General features: G+C 37.7%; 1 protein-coding gene and 1 pseudogene across 3 annotated transcripts in view; both read left to right on the forward strand.

Annotated features, from left to right (window-relative positions):
* Window positions 1-21405, forward strand: part of XRCC5 (X-ray repair cross complementing 5) — a 110945-nt gene that overhangs the window by 78023 nt on the left and 11517 nt on the right. For all 3 annotated transcript variants that reach the window (XM_077155061.1, XM_077155062.1, XM_077155064.1), the window contains 2 exons: window positions 14754-14863; window positions 18985-19081. In XM_077155061.1, coding sequence (XP_077011176.1) covers window positions 14754-14863; window positions 18985-19081 — 207 coding nt within the window. The remainder of the gene's footprint in view (window positions 1-14753; window positions 14864-18984; window positions 19082-21405) is intronic.
* On the forward strand, window positions 14873-18974 carry LOC143678069 (RIB43A-like with coiled-coils protein 1 pseudogene; annotated as a pseudogene).

Genomic DNA, 21405 nt, shown 5'->3' on the forward strand with positions numbered 1-21405 from the left:
CCAGTATCTTAGAGCAACTAGAAGTAAAAACCTAAAATTGTGGTGTTGTAACCCATACCAAACTCTGAAATCTGTTCAACAACTAATTGTTCTGTGCTTTGAAATTTATTGCTTTTTTATATATATTTTTCACGAAAAAGGAAAAAAAATCTATTGTGATGACAAAAAATGTTTACATTCCTTCTAGCCTTTTATATTCTGGAGCAGCTAGGAGGCAAAATCTGAGATAATGGTATGGTAGCCCATGACAGACTCTGTGATTTGTCCTATAACTACTTGTTGAATACTGCTTTGAAAACTGTTGCTTTTTTCTTTCTTTGCTTTGTATATATGTTATGTTATACAATAAAAAATAGTTAAAATATATATATATAAAGCCCTAAGAGTGGATGAGATCCTTGAGTAAGGAAGAGATATGGGGTCAGGTGAAAGGATTAGCTTAATCAGGTAAACAGACAGTTCATCCAGGGCAATATGAATACAAATGCAGGTGGGGAGAAATTCAAAGAAAAAGTTGGCATAAACTGAGTCATAAAAGGTTAGATTGAAGAGGGCCCAAAGGAAGGTATCTCAAGTGAGGCAACAGCCTAAGTGAGGACGTGTTCCTGGTGCTGCTCATTTGGATGGGATTTTCCCCAGAAATAAGATGATGGTTTCTGTTTGTTGTTGTTAAGTTTTCTGTTGACGAACATTTGTGACCACTTGGTATGCATTTCTAATTCCCTTTCAATTTTTAGTTTATTTCTCTCAGATTTTCTCTTCCTTTCCATCCCAACCATCATTTTCCTAATACACACTTTCACTACTTCATGCTTAGACCTTTCCAGTAGCTTCTATTAATTACCCTCAAAATTCCTTTCTTTCAGGCCATCCTCAGTGTTGAGACAGATTTAGCTTCTTATTATAGATGTAATCATGAGTCAGCCTTTCTTAATCACTTCCCATGTTTGTGAAATCAGTCCCCATTCAAAGCTTTTCACTTTTCACAGTCTGGTCACACTCTGCCATTCCAGATTCATTCTTCCACAGGTTCCCTCTCTAAGCCTTATACTCAAGGTATTGTATTCTTGCCAGTACTGTTGTGGCATTGGCTTTCTTCCCTCTGCATATTTGCTCAGGATATTCCCTACACAAAGAACAGAGTTCCTCCCTCTCTCTCCCAATTCCACACTAAAGAAGTACCTGTTATTTCAGAGCCAGTATATCATTAGATACCAATGCCCAGTCATAGTTTTATTGTAGTGTGCAGTTGGTCTACCATCAGTTATACAAAATTACCTCCATCCTTTTTATGGTCTCTGAGCCTTGCTGGCTAATGGTAGTTTTTTGTTTCCATTGTTGACTTTAATAAAGCAGTGTGTGGGTGTAATATGAATTTGAATTTCTGAATTACAGCAGACTTAATTCTCTGGTTCTTTGGAACAGTTCGTAAGTCTTAGCCCCATCAAAGTATCTTGAGCTCTAGGATGTTCTAAAACTTTTTCACAAATCAGATAAGGACAGAGGAAAAAAAGTGAAAGAAAAAAAGGGATCTGAAGGATTCTTAACGGGAAAACAGAAACACAGGGCATTATTATTTATGTTTTATAAGAATTTTCCATATGAAATTCAAAATTTCTGGTACCTAATATTTCAAGAATTATTCAGTTTCTTGAGGCATCGTAAAATATTTTCTACTGCTTTCCCCTCCACTAACATCCACAAAAGCACATTCAACTAATGGCTTCCTGTTTCTCTCCTTGGTGAGGAATCTGACTCATCACTTACTAGTCCCTCTTCAACTGATACATGAGTTTCAATTCCATTCAATTCCCAACTTTTAATTGGATCCCGTTGCCAGATTGGTCTCCTGTTCCAGAGTATTTCCGCTTGGTTGCAGTGTTACTATGGCTACTTAGTTCCTTCTGCTTGCTTCCTATATTTAATTTGATGGCATCCACTCAGGTATAAAGCTGGACAGATACTATAAAATGGTTACAGTACCAAACACTGTCATCTTGTGTTCTGCCTTCCTCCTACTGCCCATCTGGAATGGGATCAAGTCTAGATGGTAAGAATTTTAATTTTTCTAGGTCACTTTTATTTCAGTAAGTCTCACTAGGTTTTTGAATTCTAGGACCTTAGAAAATTGTGAAGACCCTGTTTTCTGCCCACCCCACCTCCAAACTCCATGTCCAATACATACCTCTGGGCAAATGGCACAATCATTATATAGACCAACTATTCCAGTTTGCTAGCTGCTGGAATGCAATATACCAGAAACAGAATGGCTTTTAAAAGGGGGAATTTAATAAGTTGCAAGTTAACAGTTTTTAGGCCATGGAAATGTCCCAATTAGAGCAAGTCAATAGAAATGTCCAATCTAAGGCATCCAGGGAAAAATACCTTGATTTAAGAAGGCTAGTGAAGTTCAGGGTTTCTCAGGTGGAAAGGCATGTAGCAAAGGTCAGGTTTTCTCTCTCAGCTGGAATGGCAAACACAGCATCACCTACTAGCTTGTTCTTTAGCTCCCTGGGAGGCATTTTCCTTCTTCATCTCCAGAAGTCACTGGCTGGTGGGCTCTCTGCTTCATGGTGCTGTGGCATTCCTGCTTTCTCAGAATCTCAAGTTTTCTCCAAATGTTTCATCTTTTATAGGATTCCAATAACATAATCAAGCCCACCTGGAATGGGTGGAGACACTCTCCTAATCCAGTTTAACACCCACTCTTCAGTGAGTCACATCTCCATGGAGGTAGTCTAATTAAAGTTTCCAACCTATGGTACTGTGGTAGTTAGATTCAGTTGTCAACTTGACCAAGTGAAGGTGTCTCAATCTATTGCTGTGGACATGAACCAATGGCATGTGAATCTCATCTGTTGCTGATTACATCTGCAGTTGGCTAAGAGGTGTGCCTGCTGCAGTGAATGATGTTTGATTTAATTGGCTGGTGCTTAAATGAGAGAGCTCAATGTAGCACAGCCCAAGCAGCTCAGCATACCTCATCTTGGCACTCACAGCTCAGCCCAGGCCTTTGGAGATGCAAAAAGAAATCACCCCTGGGAAAGTTGTTGGAACCCAGAGGCCTGGAGAGAAGGCCAGCAGAGACTATGCTGTGCTTTCTCACATAAGAAAGAACCTCAGTGGAAAGTTAGCTGTCTTTCCTCTGAAGAACTAACAAAATAAATCCCCTTTTATTAAAAGCCAATCCGTCTCTGGTGTGTTGCATTCTGGCAGCTAACAAACTAGAACAGGTACTGAAGAGGAATTAGAAGAAACTTGCTCTCACAAGATTGTTTAGGATTAAAATATTGCTTTTTTAGGGTACCTGAATCTTTCAAACCAGCATACCAATCAAAGAGATCACTTCCTCGTTTGATGAGAAGGTCTTCCTTTAGTTCTTTCTTTTGTTAGCATAATGTCTCAATTTTGCGCTCTAAGTGTACTTCATTTAATCCTTTCAGGAATTAGGAGAAATTAGTAACACTGAAGAGTAGATAGATAACTGCTATATGCTTTGAAATATTAATTGATGGCATTCAAGTTTTGTGGGACCTGTTCAGTGGGCCTTTTGTGATTAAATAGAATGTTTTTAATAAGAAGCATTCACGACTGTAGAATGTCATGGAGCCCATTTGTTGACCAGGAGACTGAAAAGTTTCCGGTTGACCTAGGAGCAGATCTGATCTTTCATCTGAATTATTTAAAATGAGAAGTATTATTCATCCAACAAAATGAAGATGTGATGTTTGTTTATATGAAGTATAACTGGTGGGCTAACTAGATGTCATTTTTTAGTTTATTAGCTCACAGTGCCATTTTTACTCTACTGAGCTAAGGCCAAGAAACCTTCAGTATCATTCTTTCTGTGGTTACAAAATAGGACTCACTAAGCAAGTAAAGATAAACTAAGAGAGATCTCATAGTCTGGAGGAATGGACTCTAACAATAAAGACTTTGCATTTACTCTGCTCCTTGTGCCTGGGGTTTTAATTTAACACATCAATGAAAAGGCAGCATTTCTAAAGGGAGGAAAACACCCAGCAGGACTTACTTTTATTAATGCAGTTTGTAAGAAATTACTGCATTTAATGAGAAAATTGTTAAGCATGAGAAAATAGGTTGTAACTGAACTTGTAAAGCTTAAATGGTGAGGTTTTAATTGAGTTTTTTAGTTATTGGTGAGACAGAAATAATAATTTAAAAACCAGGGCTGCATGTGTACTGTTGGTGGTCAGCGTTTTATATTGCCTTAGTTCAATTTCCTGTGCCACTGGTCATGCATAATATTATGGCTGTGGTGTTCTGCTCTGTGTCATATCTCCCGATCTCTTCTGTTTTTCAAAGGGAGGCAGACAACTTCTTTTAGCTGCTAGTTGAATTGCTAGTGTGGAGCAGAGAGCAGGGCAGACTTGTGTCTACTTCACAATCCAACTGCTTAAAAAAAAAAAAAAGACAACATTTTAAACATCATTTTCAAGTACATAAAGCTTATGCTTTTTTCCCATCAGTGATGTCTTTTTTCCCCAGTAAGAGTTTTTTATTAAAGATTGCCAAAACTAAAAACAGAAATTTCAGAGCAAGGTGCACAAAATGTAGAGCAGATTCTTTTAGATCTTGAATCTGAAATCCAAAAGGATATTTAAGAAGTAAAGCAGCATATCTTTTGTCATTTAGAGGAAATATACTTAGGATACCTTCTATTTTTGTACTTAAGTTTTCAGAAGTACATTTCACTTCTGAAAGTACATGAATACCTTGGGACATGTTCAGTCCCTTCCAGTACCACTAGTTTATTCTAATTATCCACATAATTATGTGGCAACCTTTTGTTGTGTTTCAAACCATGTTAAACTAAAGGATTGGGAAATCTATGTGGCTGTTAAAATGTTACAAGTAGAAGTTAAAATCCAATTTTTAGTATAATTCTCTTTTTGTAGAAATAAAAATTTTTAAAGAATTCAAATATCTGAGAAAGGCTTTAAATATGCTAATGAACCTTTCTAATAACTTTTTTTTTTTTTTTTTTTTTAACATGGGCAGGCACTGGGAATCGAACCCGGGTCCTCTGGCACCGCAGGCAAGCATTCCTGCCTGCTGAGCCACCGTGGCCCACCCTCTAATAACTTTTAATTGAACGTCATTGTTTACTGCCCCACTAGAAAGAAGGGCAGGGAAAAACACCTGTAAATCTTATCTTACCTTATTATTTAAATTGAATAGTGCCCTGAAAATTTCTATCTCCTGGTACTATCAATGCATAAAATGAGTTGAACCCCTCTGTGTTCAGAACACCCTATGCCACATGGTCTTTCAATCAGCTCCTCACCCTTCCTCTGTTCTGAATCTGAGGAACAGGTTGGGTGGCAGAGCTGGACCCAGCAGATTGCATTTCCCAGACACCCTGTCACCTGATGTCTGACTCTGTTTAACCAACACGAGAGTCTCGTGGGCAGTTGATGGGAGGGAGGGAGGGAGAAGCCAGAGTCTTTCTCATTCTCCCTTCTGTGGTGGGCAGCTTCTCTTGTGCTCTGTGATTTCAGCTGCCTTCGGACGTATTCCTGAGTTCTGGTTACACCTCACTTTTCTTTCCCCATACACCAAGGAATAATAAGTCTTCTGGTGTTACTAATCTCTGGGTTATGACATTGTTCCCAGTTTGCTTTACAGCTCTTCACCACCACCATAAAAATTTCCATATTAAATGTTCTGTGTTAAATATTAGGGTGATTTCTGTTATGACTGGACCCTGCTAATTACACACACGCATATACACACACACATGCACACCTACCTATAACGATCACTTTATATCCTATAGTAAAGAGACATAAAGGAAACCAGTTTGTGATCTGTTTTTGTTTTGGTTGCTTCTCTTAAAACCCAGACTCCCTTTTTCAGCATCAGGTGAAATGTCACTATTTAAAGCAATCATTTCATTAATTTATGGTGGATTTACTTGGTAGCAGACTAGACTACTTGCCTAGAGTTCTGAAGGATGTTACTCCTTTCTATTCTTTTAATAATAATGAATGGTTTAACCATATACTTAAGTCCTTTATTTTCATTTTTGTTTTCTAAAGATTCCATTGTCATTGAATATATAAATCTGTTCTTAACATTTCACAATGATTTATTTAGCTGCTGGCATCTGCAGAATGTGCACCTTTTCAATAAGTAACATTCACATGAGTTACTGAGATAGAAAATTGAAGTTGAGAAAACAGCCCAAATATTGCAAAATCATTTGAGATAGTTTTTCGATTCTTTTTTTTTTTTTTTTAAGAGAGAGGGAGGAAGGGAAGGAAAGACAGAGAAGGAAGGAAGGATGGAAGGAAGAAAGGGAAACATCTTTAAACATTTTCTTGTTTTATTATATTTTGTTTGTTTGTTTGTTTTTTACATGGGCTGGGGCCGGGAATCGAACCGAGTTCCTCCGGCACGGCAGGCAAGCACTCTTGCCCGCTGAGCCACCGCGGCCCGCCCTCGATTCTTTATATATAACGTATGAACCTGCTGATTTTTTGGCCCTGTCATATGGAGGAACAAACCACAATAAACAGCTTCCTTTCACTTTGTTGGAAATAGTTTTGCAGAGAAGAGAGGTGGATAACTATGCTCAGCAAATAAATATAAAGTCAAAGGCAGGTAGGCACATGACCCAGGGTGAGTCGGCCCTTGTGACCATGCAGTATGAAGAGACATGGTCCACTTTGCAGGCTTTTGAATGTTGCTGAATGTCTTCTCTAGAGAGGGGCAATATGTATTTCAGGTTAAACAAGTAAAGTCTGCCTTTTTCTACTTACACCACATTTCTGAATCTGGATAACATCTTGTGTTTTTTTTTTTTTTTTTTGAATCTGGATAACGTTTTGAACATAACATTAAGATATTATTGTATTGAGACTAATTTTGTATATCAACCCCTGTACTTGTATAAGATTCTGGATATAATGCCCATATTTAAAACCTCAGAATCTAAAACTTGTTTTTCAAATATTCCTTGAGATAAGATAGCCCTTGGTATGAGTTAGTATCCCAAGATAGAAAGCCTTTCCAGTGACCACTTTTTATATTAGCTACTTATGAGTATTATTTGAGTCACTGACTAATTATGAAGAACATTTTGTTGAGTATAATTGGGGTTGTGATTTACTGATTATGAAGACTAAGAGGCATTCCTTAGCAGTATAATTGATGGAGAAAGAGAGAAAAGCACCCCAGTGATTTGCATTTTCTTTATAGGGGGTAGGGGGTTAGTGGGTTGAAACCATAATCCAGCCAAAGTAGAATATTATTTTTGTCAGCCATTTATGCATTTTACTTTTATTTAAAAAGCCAGGAAAGTGTGAAATGCCACCAAACTTCAGAAGGAAGTCTCTTGTCCACATCCCATTCTAATATTCAATATGTAAAAATATCCTTATATAGTTTTGTGTGTGTGTGTGTGAAAAATAACATATATACAAAAAAGCAATATATTTCAAAGCACACTGCAACAATTCGTTGTAGAATAGATTTCAGAATTTGATATGGATTACAGTTCCATCATTTTAGGTTTTTCCTTCTAGTTGCTTCAAGACACTGGAAGCTAAAGTCAGTATAATGATTGAACAGCCGTACTCATTTGTTAAATCCTATCTACTCTGTTATAACTCTACCTTCTCCTTTGATCTTTCTCCCAATTTTTAAGGCTGTTTGTGCTGTGACCATTCTAACTTTTTCATGTTGGAAATAGCTGTCGAAAATACGAAATAGGGGGATAGAACTAGTTGATGTTCTGGACAGACTGGCCCCTCTGGGTTTTGGTACATATCTGGCCTAGTAATCCATCTGGAAGTTGTAGGTTTCTGGCATATAATCTTTGTAGAATCTCAATCTAGGCCCCTGTTTTCTTCTAAGTATTTTCTAAATGAGACCATATAGTATTTACATTCTTGTTTCTGGCTTATTTTGCATCACATAATGTCCCACAGGTTCATGTTCTTTAGAGTTGGCAGGAATGGCTTTGGTTGAGATTTGGCAAACCATGATAAGAGGCAGTGTCTAGGGGAAGCTTGAATAAGAGTGGCCTTCAGAGTAGCCTCTTGACTCTGTTTGAACTCTCTCAGCCACTAATACCTTACTTGTTACAATTGTTTTCCCCCTTTTGGTCAGTAAGGTATTGTCAGTCCCACAGAGCAGGGCCAGGCTCATCCCAGAGAGTCATATTCCACATTGTCAAGGAGACTTTCCCCCCTGGATGTCATGTCCCATGTAGTGGGCAGGGTAATGATTTAACTCACATAGTTGGACTTAGAGAGAGAGAGGCCACATCTCAGCAACAAAACAGGTCCTCTGGAAGTAACTCTAAGGCATAACTGTAGGTAGGCTAAGCTTCTTTGTTACATAAGTAAGCTTAAGAGCAAGCCTCAAAATCAAGGGCATGGCCTGTTGACTTTGGAGTCCCTAATGTTTGAGACAGTATCAGGGGATCCCCTGGTGGTAGAGTCTAATAATTCTGTATTTTTTCTGCCATCCCTCAAGAGACTTTGCCAATACTTTTTAAATTATCTGCTCAATATATCCTGGGATGTGTCTGAACAGTTTATTAAGTTGTATAGAATTATAAGTCCTCATTCCATTTATGGGCTCCATGTCTTGGGGGGTTTTTTTTGTTTGCTTTTTTTTTAATGGCTGCTGGAACACAGCTCTACATTTTCAGGCAGTTCCCTCCAGCCTCTCCACTACATCTTGAACAACAGGTGATATCTACTTAATGCATAAGAATAACCTCCAGGGTAACCTCTCGACTCTGTTTGGAATCTCTCAACCATTGACACTTTGTCTCATTTCCCTCTTCCCCCTTTTGGTCGAGAAGGTTCTCTCAATCCCTTGATGCTAAGTCTCAGCTCATTCTAGGGTTTTTCTCAATCACTTGATGATGAGTCTCCGCTCATTCCAGGATCTCTGTCCCACATTGCCAGGAAGGTCCACACCCCTGGGATTTATGTCCCATGCAGAGAGGCTGAGGGTGGTGAGACTGCTCATTGTGTTGGCTGGAGAGAGAGGCCACATCTGAGCAGCAAAAGAGTCTCTCTTGGGGGTAACTCTTAGGCCTAGATTTTAAGTAGACTTGACCTATCCTTTGTGGGGTTAAGTTTCATATGAACAAACCCCAAGACTGGGGGCTCAGCCTATACCTTTGGTTGTCCACACTGCTTGTGAGAATATCAAGAATTCAACCTGGGGAAGTTGAATTTCTCCCCGTTCTCACCATTCCCTGAAGGGGGCTTTGCAAATACTTTTCCACTCACTGATAGAATCACTTTGGGATTCATCGGGGCATCACTCTGGACAAACCAACAAAATCTCATGTCCTACCTGAGATTTCAAGTACTTATGGTGTTCAATCAAACTATCTACATAAGTTATATTAGGAAATGTACTAGTCAAAATATAGATTTTGTACCAAATAAACATTTTTTGCTTTAGTCTCACACATAAGGTGGCATTTTAAAATATTAATTACCATCTATCTTCAGCACCCTGCAATAATGACATTCCTTTGTTCTTCCTCATGCAAAAACATTTTTAAAATTTGTACATTATACATTTCACTATTATTGTACACTCTAGGCATTCCTAGATTATACCATCTCAATCTGTTAGGGGTTATTGAAATGATCTATAGAGACAGGCTGAATTAGATTATGTACTACAGATAATTTAGGTTCTGGACAAAATAGACCTCTCTTTATTTGGTCTCATAGAGTAGGTGAAGTTCTGAAATACAGACAATGTCTTCCTTACCCCTGTATTCTGATTTACCTGAGTCCTGACCCGATCAGTTTTGTTCTTGTCTCTAATTGAAGCCTGAGCTCTTTCAGTTTCTTTAACAGTTAGTGTATGTGACAATGGTGACCTTCAAAACTGCAAAACTCCTACTCTGAGTCTTAAGTGTCACACACAGGTACCTAAAGTTCCAGGGAAATACCAGGTTATACATATATAGCACAGCCTGTCAAAATCTAGAAATAACAATTACTACTCTGGTCTAAATATGACTGCTACAAGAGCTGATAATCTAGGCCCCTGTTTTCTTGTAAGTATTTTCTAAATGAGACCATACAATATTTGCTCTTTTGTTTCTGGCTTATTTTGCACCACATAATGTCCCGCGGGTTCAGGCACAGCCTTGTGACTTTATTCCTTTCTTTAGCAGCACAGTATTATTTTGCGTCACATAACGTCCCACAGGTTCATTCACAATTTTGCATGCCTCACAACTTTATTCCTTTCTGTGACAGCACAATATTCTATCATCTGTACACACCACAGTTCACTATTCTACTTCTAAGTCAGTGTATCCTTCAGTTACTTCTATCCACTGGGTACCATGTATAATACAAAAAATCAACAGTTCATCAACAGTTTCAATTTTAGATCATTTTCATTGCTCCCAAGAGTAAAATAACTGATAAACACCCTCACCAAACAGGAAATCCAAACCTCCCCTACCTGTTGACCACCCCATCCCCCATTATTTACCCCTGGTATTGCTGTGGTACTGTTGAAGTCTTCCTGTTAAACGTAGCCCATAGCATGCAATGGTAGTTTTCCTTCTATATTCCAATATTATAAACTCTTTGTATGAGATTCATAACTTTGAAGTAGTTCATGCAAGAACTTACTTGTAGGGTTAATCGGTGGGATACATGGCTCTATACAACCCATTTCAATCATGTTTACCTTCAATATAGCAATATTACTTACAGACCCACAAATAAACTGCCTTCACTTCTATCCATTCCCTTACATTTAACCTCATAAGCTAACCATTCACCCATCTCTAGCTTCCATCTCTAGGTCCCCTATAGTCTATATTATTAGCCTCCGAGATTACCTTTACCATGCTCATAAAATTGAAATCATACAGTATCTGTCCTTTTGTGTCTGGTTTATTTCACTCAGCATTATGTCCACAAACTTCATCCATCTTGTCATATGCTTCAGGATGCCATTTTATTTTTCTGCTTCATAATATTCCATTGTATGTATATACCACATTTTGTTTATCCCATTTGTATATTTAAAATATAAAATCTTTTAATAAATAAAATATAAAATATTTCATAATATTCAAAATCTTTATATTTAAATCCTTATATATAAAATTTTTCCTTATAGTCAGTGAAACACAAAATAGTTTAAGCAGAGGAACAGAATTCAGAATCATGGGCCAGATGCACAGGCCATATAGGTGATTATTCCAGAAAGGGCAAAATCTGTTTTTTATATTCTTTGTATTTATAGGACGTTTGAATATATTTATCTTCCTGTGTTCCTCTATCTTCTGGAGGAAATGACGTAGTCTAATATGTAAGTAAGGAAAACAAAATCTAAATTGGTCCACAAACACATTAGGATTTCGTTCTTAAATGGAAACCAAATTTAGAGATTCCTACCTCTTTTTTTGTATATCTTTCTTATTTCGTTATTGCAAGTGGGTTTTTGTCTTTTGCTTTGCTTTATTTTAGTGTCTTTTGAATGTTTCCCTCTAAGATGACAGTGGGGAGGGGTGTACGTACATGTTGTTCCATAGTATTTCATGGTAAAGCAGGTCGGGAAGCTGTGTTTTACAAAGCAGTTTAATACCTTGCTAGTTGCTTCATGGGCTCCTCCTCACAGTCCTTGGGTCTAAGGATTCCCTAAATCTCAGTCCATAATCCTTTGTTCTCTTTACAGTCTTCCTTACGGACTTTATGTAATGATTTTGGCACAACAGGCAACTTTCTCCTTGAAACATTCTCTTACTGTGATGCTATATCCTCCTGATTTCTCCTCTCTCTCACCATTCCTTCTTAGCCTCCTGAATCAGCCCCCTTGCCTCTCTGCAACTTCTAATGCTGTAGCTCCTGAAAGGCTTGGTCTTAGCTCCTTCTCTCTTTTGCTTCTCCAGTTCCTAAGGAGCCACATTCTATCCTGCCTCAGAACCCTCACACTTACTTCCTCTTGGGACCTACTTTACTCTGGCTTTTTCCTATCTAATTCTTACTTCTTTTTCTTCTGCTCATCTCCTCCATGTACTATGTGCTCTAGTTTTTAGACCGTTTGCTTTTCTCTGAACATAACATTTTCCCATCTCTATTCCTCATATTTTTGCTCGTTCTGTTTTTTGCTGTATGATGGTGAAATTCCAATTTTCATGGCCCATCTAAAAAACTGTATAATTTCATGAAACTTTCTATAATCACCAAATATTTTAAAAATTCAGATTAATTGATATTTTTCCAGAACATTCAGTCCTCTTCATACTTATCTTGTTATTATTTATGCATATGTATTATATCCTTATTAAACTGTAAATACCACAAAGGAAGAGTTTTATCTTTAACTTAATTGTGTCTTCCATAGAATATAACATGGTGCCTTATACATAATAGTTACACAATAAATATATACTAGGATAATTTAATGTAAATTAAGCTTTAATTTACATTAAAACTTCCTAAAATTCCTCATTCTCATTGTAAAAAGAAGAGGGAACTTGGAGTGTCTGTGATATCTGTCCTTGGCTTATGTTCTAGTTTCCTGGCTGCTGAAATAAATACTATGCAGGGAGTTGGCTTAAACAACAGGAATTTATTGGCTTATGGGGTTTTTTTGTTTTGTTTTGTTTTGTTTTTTTACATGGACAGGCACCGGGAATCGAACCCAGGTCCTCTGACATGGTAGGCAAGCATCCTTGCCTGCTGAGCCACCGTGGCCCACCCTCGCTTATGGTTTTGAGGCTAGAAGAAGTCCAAAATCAAGGTGTGATCAAGGCAATGCATTCTTCCAGAAGACTGGCATTATAGGACTGGCTGCTTGCAATCCTTGGTTCTTGGTTTTTTTATTATGTGGTAATACACATGGTGGCCTCTCCTGGCTTCTCTGGGTTCTGTTGACTTCTGGCTTCCTCCTGTGACTTTCTGTGTCTGAATTTCATGTCTCTTAAAAGTCTCCAGTGATAAGATTAAGACCCATCCTGATTTCAGTTGCGCCAACAACTGAAGTAACCTCATCTTTTGATTACAAGGTGTGAATTAAGTTTAAGATCATCATTTTCTGAGGCACATAGCTCTAAACCACCACAGCCTGTAAAGGCTCTTATTTGTACCTTGATATATATAACTGAGTGACCTGTATGTCAAAGTATCTGAGAAAGTAAGCTGCCTTAAGTGGTATAAGAAATATCAAATATTTCTATTACTTCACCTTTCCAAGCTGAAAAAGGAAGATAGCTTCTATTGCTTTGAGCTTCTTATGGATTGTTTTCTGCTGTGCCTACTAATCAGGGTTGTATTATTTACCTTGTTCAAAAAGACCTGTCTGAACATTCTTTCTCTCCTTCAAGTTTTAGTTGGTTATTAATTCACTGCTGCAGGATACCATGGTAAAGATTTCTGAAATTGGAGGGCAATGTTTCTCTAATCCATCAAGTTTGTGAAGTGCTTTATTATAATGTAGATTGTAATCTCCTAGTTGGTAGAAGAGATGAAATGACTACTAGGGATATTTTTCTCTTGCTACAAAATTTATTAGAAAAGATTGCATCAAATTTTTTCAATCCTTTCCATGTGCTATAAAGAAATAAGTAGCTGCTGAGTATCATGTTTTTCAGAAGAACCTGAGCAAGACTCAGGTCACTGAGTCACAGTTAGAGGCCTATAGCTGTATGGGTGAGTCCTTAGAGTCGCTTGTTTTAACAGTGTGCACATATGCATTCTAACTTTTAGAATGCTCAGATGAGACCATGATTATGCAAACGTGCGGTCTTAGACTATCTTGACCATTCAGCATAAATTGCCAAACAACCAGTTTGTGCATGATTTCAGGGGGCAAAAAGGGAGTGAGTGAGCCTTTAAGCCATGATTTATTCTTCTATACAGATCTTAAGGGCCAGTTTTTATCTACTCAGCAAATTAAGGTTCCTGATGATTTTTGTTTTACATTTCTATTTTCCTCTGTTTTTTTCATAGTGTAGAATTTTTTGTCCCTTTGTGAGGCAACCTCGAATTGCAACCTTTTCTTAGCCCCCTCAGAAATGATATCAATGTATTTCCTCTTTCCATGGAATTTATGATGTTGTTTGCTGACAATATTTGTTTTTTGGATATTCATGGTATGTGGAGTGCTAAACGACATAAGGAATATTAATGTCCAGCTAGGGCACAAGATAATATACTAATGATTTCTCAGTCCCAAGGGGTATTATCAAATTATGACCAGGACTTGTCTTTTCTGATTTGACCTAGGACTAGTAGAAGTTGGGGTGTCCCTGGCTCATTACTTTTCTCAGGCTGACACTATTTGACTATTATCCTGAGTGGAATTAGGGGAAGGGACTAAAGGATCTAATTTCTATGATCAGATCAGAAAAGGCAGTTTTGAATTATCCAAATGGCCGCTAAATTCAGGGGGTAAAAATTAGAAGCAATAACAACAAAAACCCTAGTGTTTGAAATCTCAAAAGGCACAGTTAGCGATCATTCTAAATATTTTAGAAATTAAATTTTATTTCTTAACAAATATCAAGAAATATTACACAAACTTCTCAAATCAATATTGGAATTGGTATTTTGCCTCTCACCTCTCCTTTCCCACCCTCTAAAAAAAAGTATGAGTATTGTGCCTACTAATCATGAGGCTCTTGAGCCATAATATATACTTATCGGCACACACAAAAGATCTTACACTATAACAAGTACCACTCAAATCTAGGAAAATAAATTTATTATCTTATGTTTCAGTGAGTCGCCAACTAATAAGTCACATAGAGCAGTTTTTGTATACTAATGAAACACCATATTTTATGAAGAGCATGGACTGCATCAGAGCCTTCCGGGAAGAGGCCATTCAGGTAACTGTCCTATCCTGTCTTCTGTTTCTGTGCAGCTGGCCACCATCATGGAGGCGGGGGGCATACAGCACCCTACAAACAAATGTGAGCTTTGAAAATAATCATTCTAACTGCACATAGCAATGAATGCCAAGAAAGGTAGAAATGACTAAACTCATTTTACTTTACATATCATTTCTGTCGAGATATAAAGATGAGTGGGTGGGATATTTTATCCCTGAGAGTTAGCTTTTTGTTATACTATAGCTCTGGCTTTACAGTTCCTATTTAAGGAATCAAGGAAATTTCCTTTATAACTTCTTGTAGCCCAATCATTATTTTAAAGAATGAGTTATTTTATGACAAGTGCTGGAGAGGATGCGGAGAAAGAGGCACACTTATCCACTGTTGGTGGGAATGTCAAATGGTGCAACCACTGTGGAAGGCAGTTTGGTGGTTCCTCAAAAAACTGAATATAGAATTGCCATACGACCCAGCAATACCATTGCTAGGTATCTACTCAAAGGACTTAAGGGCAAAGACACAAACGGACATTTGCACACCAATGTTTATAGCAATGTAGCCCAAATGCTCGAGAAGGAAGAGGCAGAACGCACACATCGGCTAGCCAAGAAAGTCCAGGAATTTCGGGAGCAGAAGCAGCAGCTTAAGAACAGATGTGAATTTGACCTCTGGGATCCAAATCAGCTCTGGAAGGAGTTTCTAGCTTGCCTCAGTGACAGTGATCCCCACTGTGGCCCAGCCAGCCTGCAATGCTTCTCTGGAGAGGACCTGGATAGAGCCATGTGCCTGAGAATGCAGCAGGACCAATTCAGATACAACCTGGAAAGGCAGCTGCATGAGCAACAGCAAGCCAGGGCTGAGGAAAAGTGTGCAGATATGCTCAGTGACCAGCTGCACCTAGCCATGGACATGCGGGCTACCCACCTGGCCAAGCTGGAGGAATCCTGCCGCAGTGCCATAATGTCTGCCATGTCCAATGTCAACAAAGCCCAGGCAGCTGAGCAGGCTGAGCGGCAGCGCCGTGAGCATCAGCGCAATCAGGAAACCAATCTCTTGGAGATCCAGAACCAGATCACCAGTGACCTACTAACTGAGAACCGTCAGGTCGCCCAACACCCTGTAGCTCCCCACCGGGTCCTGCCCTATTGCTGGAAAGGCATGACTTCAGAACAGCGAGCTGCCATCAGGAAAGTCCAAGAGCCACAGCGCCATGAAAAAGAGGCACAGCACTAGGCCAAAGAAGCACTGGATGCCGAATGGGAAAGTCAGACCATATGCTCGGCACAGGCAGCCCTGGAGCTGGAGCAGCAGGAGAGGGAACTGTGTGCTGAATTTCAGAGGGGGCTGGGATCATTCAACCAACAGCTGGCTAAGGAGCAAAAGGCCCAGCAAAATTATTTGAATTCAATGATCTACACCAATCAGCCTACAGCTCAGTATCACCTACAGTTCAACAACAGCAGCTGCTGAGTTCCCCATGGTCATTTCCCCCTTCTTCTCTCCATCAAGCTCACAGTCAAGAGGAAAACTGCATATCTCCAACCCCATCAATTTCCCAGTAGGAGAGAACTATTCCAGTACCCCCACCTTCTAACCCAATAATAAACTGGTTAAAATAAAAAAAAAAAAGAGAGATGGAAACAGCCAAAATGTCCATCAACAGACGAGTGGCTAAACAAACTGTGGTATATACATACGATGGAATATTATGCAGCTTTAAAACAGAATAAACTTATGAAGCATGTAATAACATGGATGGACCTAGAGAACATTATGCTGAGTGAGACTAGCCAAAAACTAAAGGACAAATACTGTATGGTCCCACTGATGTGAACTGACATTAGAGAATAAACTTGAAATATGTCATTGGTAACAGAGACCATCAGGAGTTAGAAACAGGGTAAGATAATGGGTAATTGGAGCTGAAGGGATACAGACTGTGCAACAGGACTAGATACAAAAACTCAAGAATGGACAGCACAATACCACCTAATTGTAATGTAATTACATTAAAACACCGAATGAAGCTGCATCTGAGCTATAAAAAAAAAGAATGAGTTATTTTAGGTAATCTGGGGGGAAATACATGGTATAATTATAGGGAAGGTTTGTTAGTTTGCAATCTGCTAGAATGCAATATACCAGAACTGGAGCAAACTTTCAAAAAGGAAATTTAATAAGTTACAGATTTACAGTTCTAAGCCTACAAAATTGTCCAAACTAAGGCACCCAGAGAAAGATACCTTAATTCAAGAAAGGCTGATGGGTCTGGAACAGCTCTGGCACCTGGGAAATCATGTGGCTGACGTCTGCTGGGCCCTTGCTCCTGGGCTCTGTTGCTTTCAGCCTCTGTTCTGTGGGGGCGCCTCACTTTGCTTCTCCAAGACTAGTTTTCAGCTCTTGACACTCCAGGTTCGGTCTTGCTTAACATATCATAGTGACGTCTGCTGGACTCCAAGCATCTCCAAAGATCTGTGTCTCTGTTCTCCGAGTGCCAACATCTATGTCAGCTCTGTTCTGAACTTTCTGCGAGCTCTGTCATTTCTTACTCTCTCCAAAATGCTTCCTGTTTTAAAGAATTCCAGTAAACTAATCAAGACCCCCTGGAATGGATAGAGTCACATCTCTAACTAATCATAGGTCACACCCACAGTTGAGCACATTATATCCCTGGGGAGATAATCTAATCAGAAGTTTCTAGCCTACAGTATTGAATCAGGATTAAAAGAAATGGCTGCTCCCACAGATCAGATCAGGATTAAAGCATGGCTTTTCTGGGGTACATACTATTTTCAGACTGGTACAGGATTTTATGAATTTAGGCATCTGAATTCCAGGGTGGGTTGGGATGATGTGGTGAACACTCAAATTAATTTTGCAGCCCACTGCCAAGTTTTTGTGTTTGTTTATTAGAAATTTTTTTTAAACACTTAAAAATTTTGCAAATCATTCCTAGGCTTTTATACCTCTAGGTAAGAGGTAAACAAGTTTAAATTGGAGAGTACATTTTTAAAGTAGGCACAATTGTCAGTGTATGTGGGTTCTTATATATGTGTTTATTAAATATTTGCTGAATGGATTAATGAATTAATGTTGGTATGATTTAGACTCTTATACATATAAAGAATGATTAAAAAAAAGTGAGAAAATTGTTAAAATTCTAGGAATAAAAGATTCAGAAGTAGATGACTCACATGCTTCCAGATAAAGCCAAATTTTGGAAAAGTAGAGATGGGACAAGACTAAAGATGTCTCAGTTGGGCAAAGAAAGATTTGGTTATATAGAAAAAGGTAGTGAAAATACACTGTTTTTTTCAGCACTGACCCAGGCTTCATGGACTGTCTGATAATACTTCTGTACAATGTTGCCAGTACTTAAAAGTACCAAGTCATTGGGTTACTTTAAAAAAAAAAAGGAAAAAAAAGATAAATGGAGGAGGAACAAAAAAGACTTTAATGATATAGCAACCAATTCTTACTATATAAACCTTTTTTGAACTGTAAAAATTAAATTTAAAAAAAGAAGAAAGATTTTTAAGACAATTGGGAAAATGTGAATATTGATTAATTATTAAGGAATTATAATTAAATTTTTGAGTGGTATGATAATGGCACTTGAATTTGTTTCATTTTGTTTTAGAGAGTCCCTCTCTTTTAAATATGATTTACTGAAATACTGATAAATGAAGTAATATGACAGTATGATAAATAATATGTCCAGGGTTTGTGGGGGAAGAAGAAGGTAGGGGTATATAAATAAAAAGATTGGCCAATTTGGTAAGTGTTGAAGCTGGATAATAGGTATAAGAACATTATTAAACTATTCTCTTTGCTTTTGTTTGAGTTTGTCTGTATTAAAAGTTAAAATATAAAACAAAATACCAGGGCACTAAAAACACCATTTGGCTCTGAGGTGTTGGACCTGACAAATAAGGAAAGATTTCTTGTTCCAAACAAATTTCGCTCAGTTTGAAATGCCAGTTTCCCATCTACCAGAGAACATTTTGTTTATTTTTGTAAGCATGGTGAATTAAAAAAACAGTGCTTTGGTCTGGGGATGAATTTGTTTTTGTATTTGTTCTGACTTACCTCCTTCTCTACTCCATATCCCACCACAGTTTTCAGAAGAGCAGTGCTTTAACAATTTCCTGAAAGCCCTTCGAGAGAAAGTGGACATGAAACAATTAAATCATTTCTGGGAAATTGTTGTTCAAGGTAAGAGCTCATTTGTCTTTTTCTCCAAATACTTGTGCTGTTTTTTTTCTAAATATAAATTAATAATAAATATTCATTCTAAATACAAATTAAATTGTTCAGTGTGTCATGAAGGAACTCAAAGGTTTTCCATTTGGATTTGGGAAATGCTCAGGATTCAGTGAACTCAAAAGTTTTGCTTTAATAAACACAAATACAAAGTGGTAAATAAAAGTAAACTTGAAACTCCCATCTTAAACCTGTTTTCACAATTGTGCTTTTCCGTTTCTTAAATGAAGAAGCTGTGTTTGCAAACATTGTCCCCTTTCTCAGATTCTTAGGCCATTCATTCCTACTGGATCCCCAGCATTTTTATTGATTTCACTCACTTTTGCCCCCCTGCTGCTAGTCTTTCATTACCGTTTCTTGAACTTTCCATATCAGCAGACCAGCATTTGCGTGCACCAAAGCTCCTCAGTGCCTTGCTATTCACAGTGACCAACTCAGATTAAACCCAGAAAGAAGGTAACACACATTCTTTCGATTATATTCTTGAGGTCTGATATCTTTCATGCCCTTTGCCTATTTTTTTTTAACTTGACTTGATTTTCTTTCAGGACCAAGTTTAAGGTATTAGTCATTAAAATGTATACTGTGAAAACAGTGGATGTTGAAAAGATATTATGAAATTTTTCCTTTACACTAGGCCAAAAAAATAATTTCAACTTGTCTTTCTGTGCACATTGTGTATAAAAGTTATTGAATATCTATCTGTCTATTTTCTAAGAAGTAGCTTTTCATCACATAGGCAGCCACTTCCCTGACAGTTAATTTTTCAGCCCTTTAACTTCTACATCAGGGAGTGAAAACGATTAGAATAGGTAGTGAATGGGCTTACTCAAATCACATTTGTGTCTCTATTGCTAGCCCAGTAGATGAAAGAGATTGGTTTTGGTATGTATTGAATGCCTCCAGCATATTATTTGCTGAAAAGAAATTTAAAAGACATCACAAGATACATATTTTCTTAGAGCTTCTGTCCTCTTGAGAGAATACACATGACCTGTGTCATCTCTAGATACAAATGGATGTTAAGTGCATATGCATTTCTGAAAGTGTGTCATTCATCAGTCACTTCTTCAGTCCACTTGAGGAAGAAGAGAAACTAAAGTAAAGGATAATTTTTTTTTCTATCCTTGATTTGTTTTCACTGAGCTAAAATTGATGTATTGTGCTAAATGATAGACATGCTCAATGTAAGAGATGTTTCCTCCCAGTCTAGTCCTCCTGCCATCCCATCAATAGCCAGTGACACTGCTATAAGTCAAAATATCTGCAGATTTCCATATTGGGTACCTAATTGGTTTGGACAAAAGTGTATATTCATTCAGTCATCCTATTTATTAAGCCTCTGCTATGTATTATACTGCATAGAATATAAAGATGAATAAAATTTATTCCTTGCACTTGAGAAAATTATAGTCTATTAAGAGAGATAAAATGTGTACAGATAGTTATACAAGATAAAGTGAGAGCCATTTCAAAGGGATAGACAAAGGGATATGAAAATTCTTATGAAGGAGACATTCTTTCTTTCTGGAATTGGTCAAGGAAGGCTTAATAGAGCAGGTGACATTTGAGATGTGGCATTTATTTTGCACATGCAAAACTAGGAGAAAGGATTATATAAGGTGGAAGGGAAAATGTGACTAAGAAACCCAGCACTAATATGATTTTTTTGTTTGTTTGTTTTACTTTCAAAACATATCATTTATTAAATTGTAAAAAGTTTTCAACATATGCAGAAACGAAAAAGCATTTTGAAATTGGTTGAGGTCAGTGCATTTCACTCTTTAGAAATCAGCTGAATGAATCTGATGCTGTTGTTGGATGGGAATGTGATAGGAAGTGCCTACCATTTGATTTTAGAAGTGAATAAGCAAGATTTATTCATTATGCTTACAATGAGGGGTAGATTCCAATATATCATTGCACTGGCATATGTCCATTACTACTTCAGAAAGTCACATACAATGTCAAATCCAAAACCTCAGAAATCAGAGTTGAGTTTCCAAGAGAACAGTGATAGCTTAACAATGTAAAACTTTTATCTAGAGTTTATCAGCATTAATTGGCGAAACAATACATGGAGAATTTACAGTTACACCTGGAGATTCCTTTTAATGTACACATAAGTAGAATCATGGAACCTAATCATTTCATGGCCCTATATATTTAATGTATCAAATGAAAACTGAATCTCCACTCCACACTCCATTGTTTCTCTTTGGATAAGAGAAAATTTATTTGTTTTTCAAGATAGGTTTTAAGTGTCCATGTTTCTT

This window comes from Tamandua tetradactyla, chromosome 3, assembly GCF_023851605.1.
Source record: "Tamandua tetradactyla isolate mTamTet1 chromosome 3, mTamTet1.pri, whole genome shotgun sequence".
NCBI lineage: Eukaryota > Metazoa > Chordata > Mammalia > Pilosa > Myrmecophagidae > Tamandua > Tamandua tetradactyla.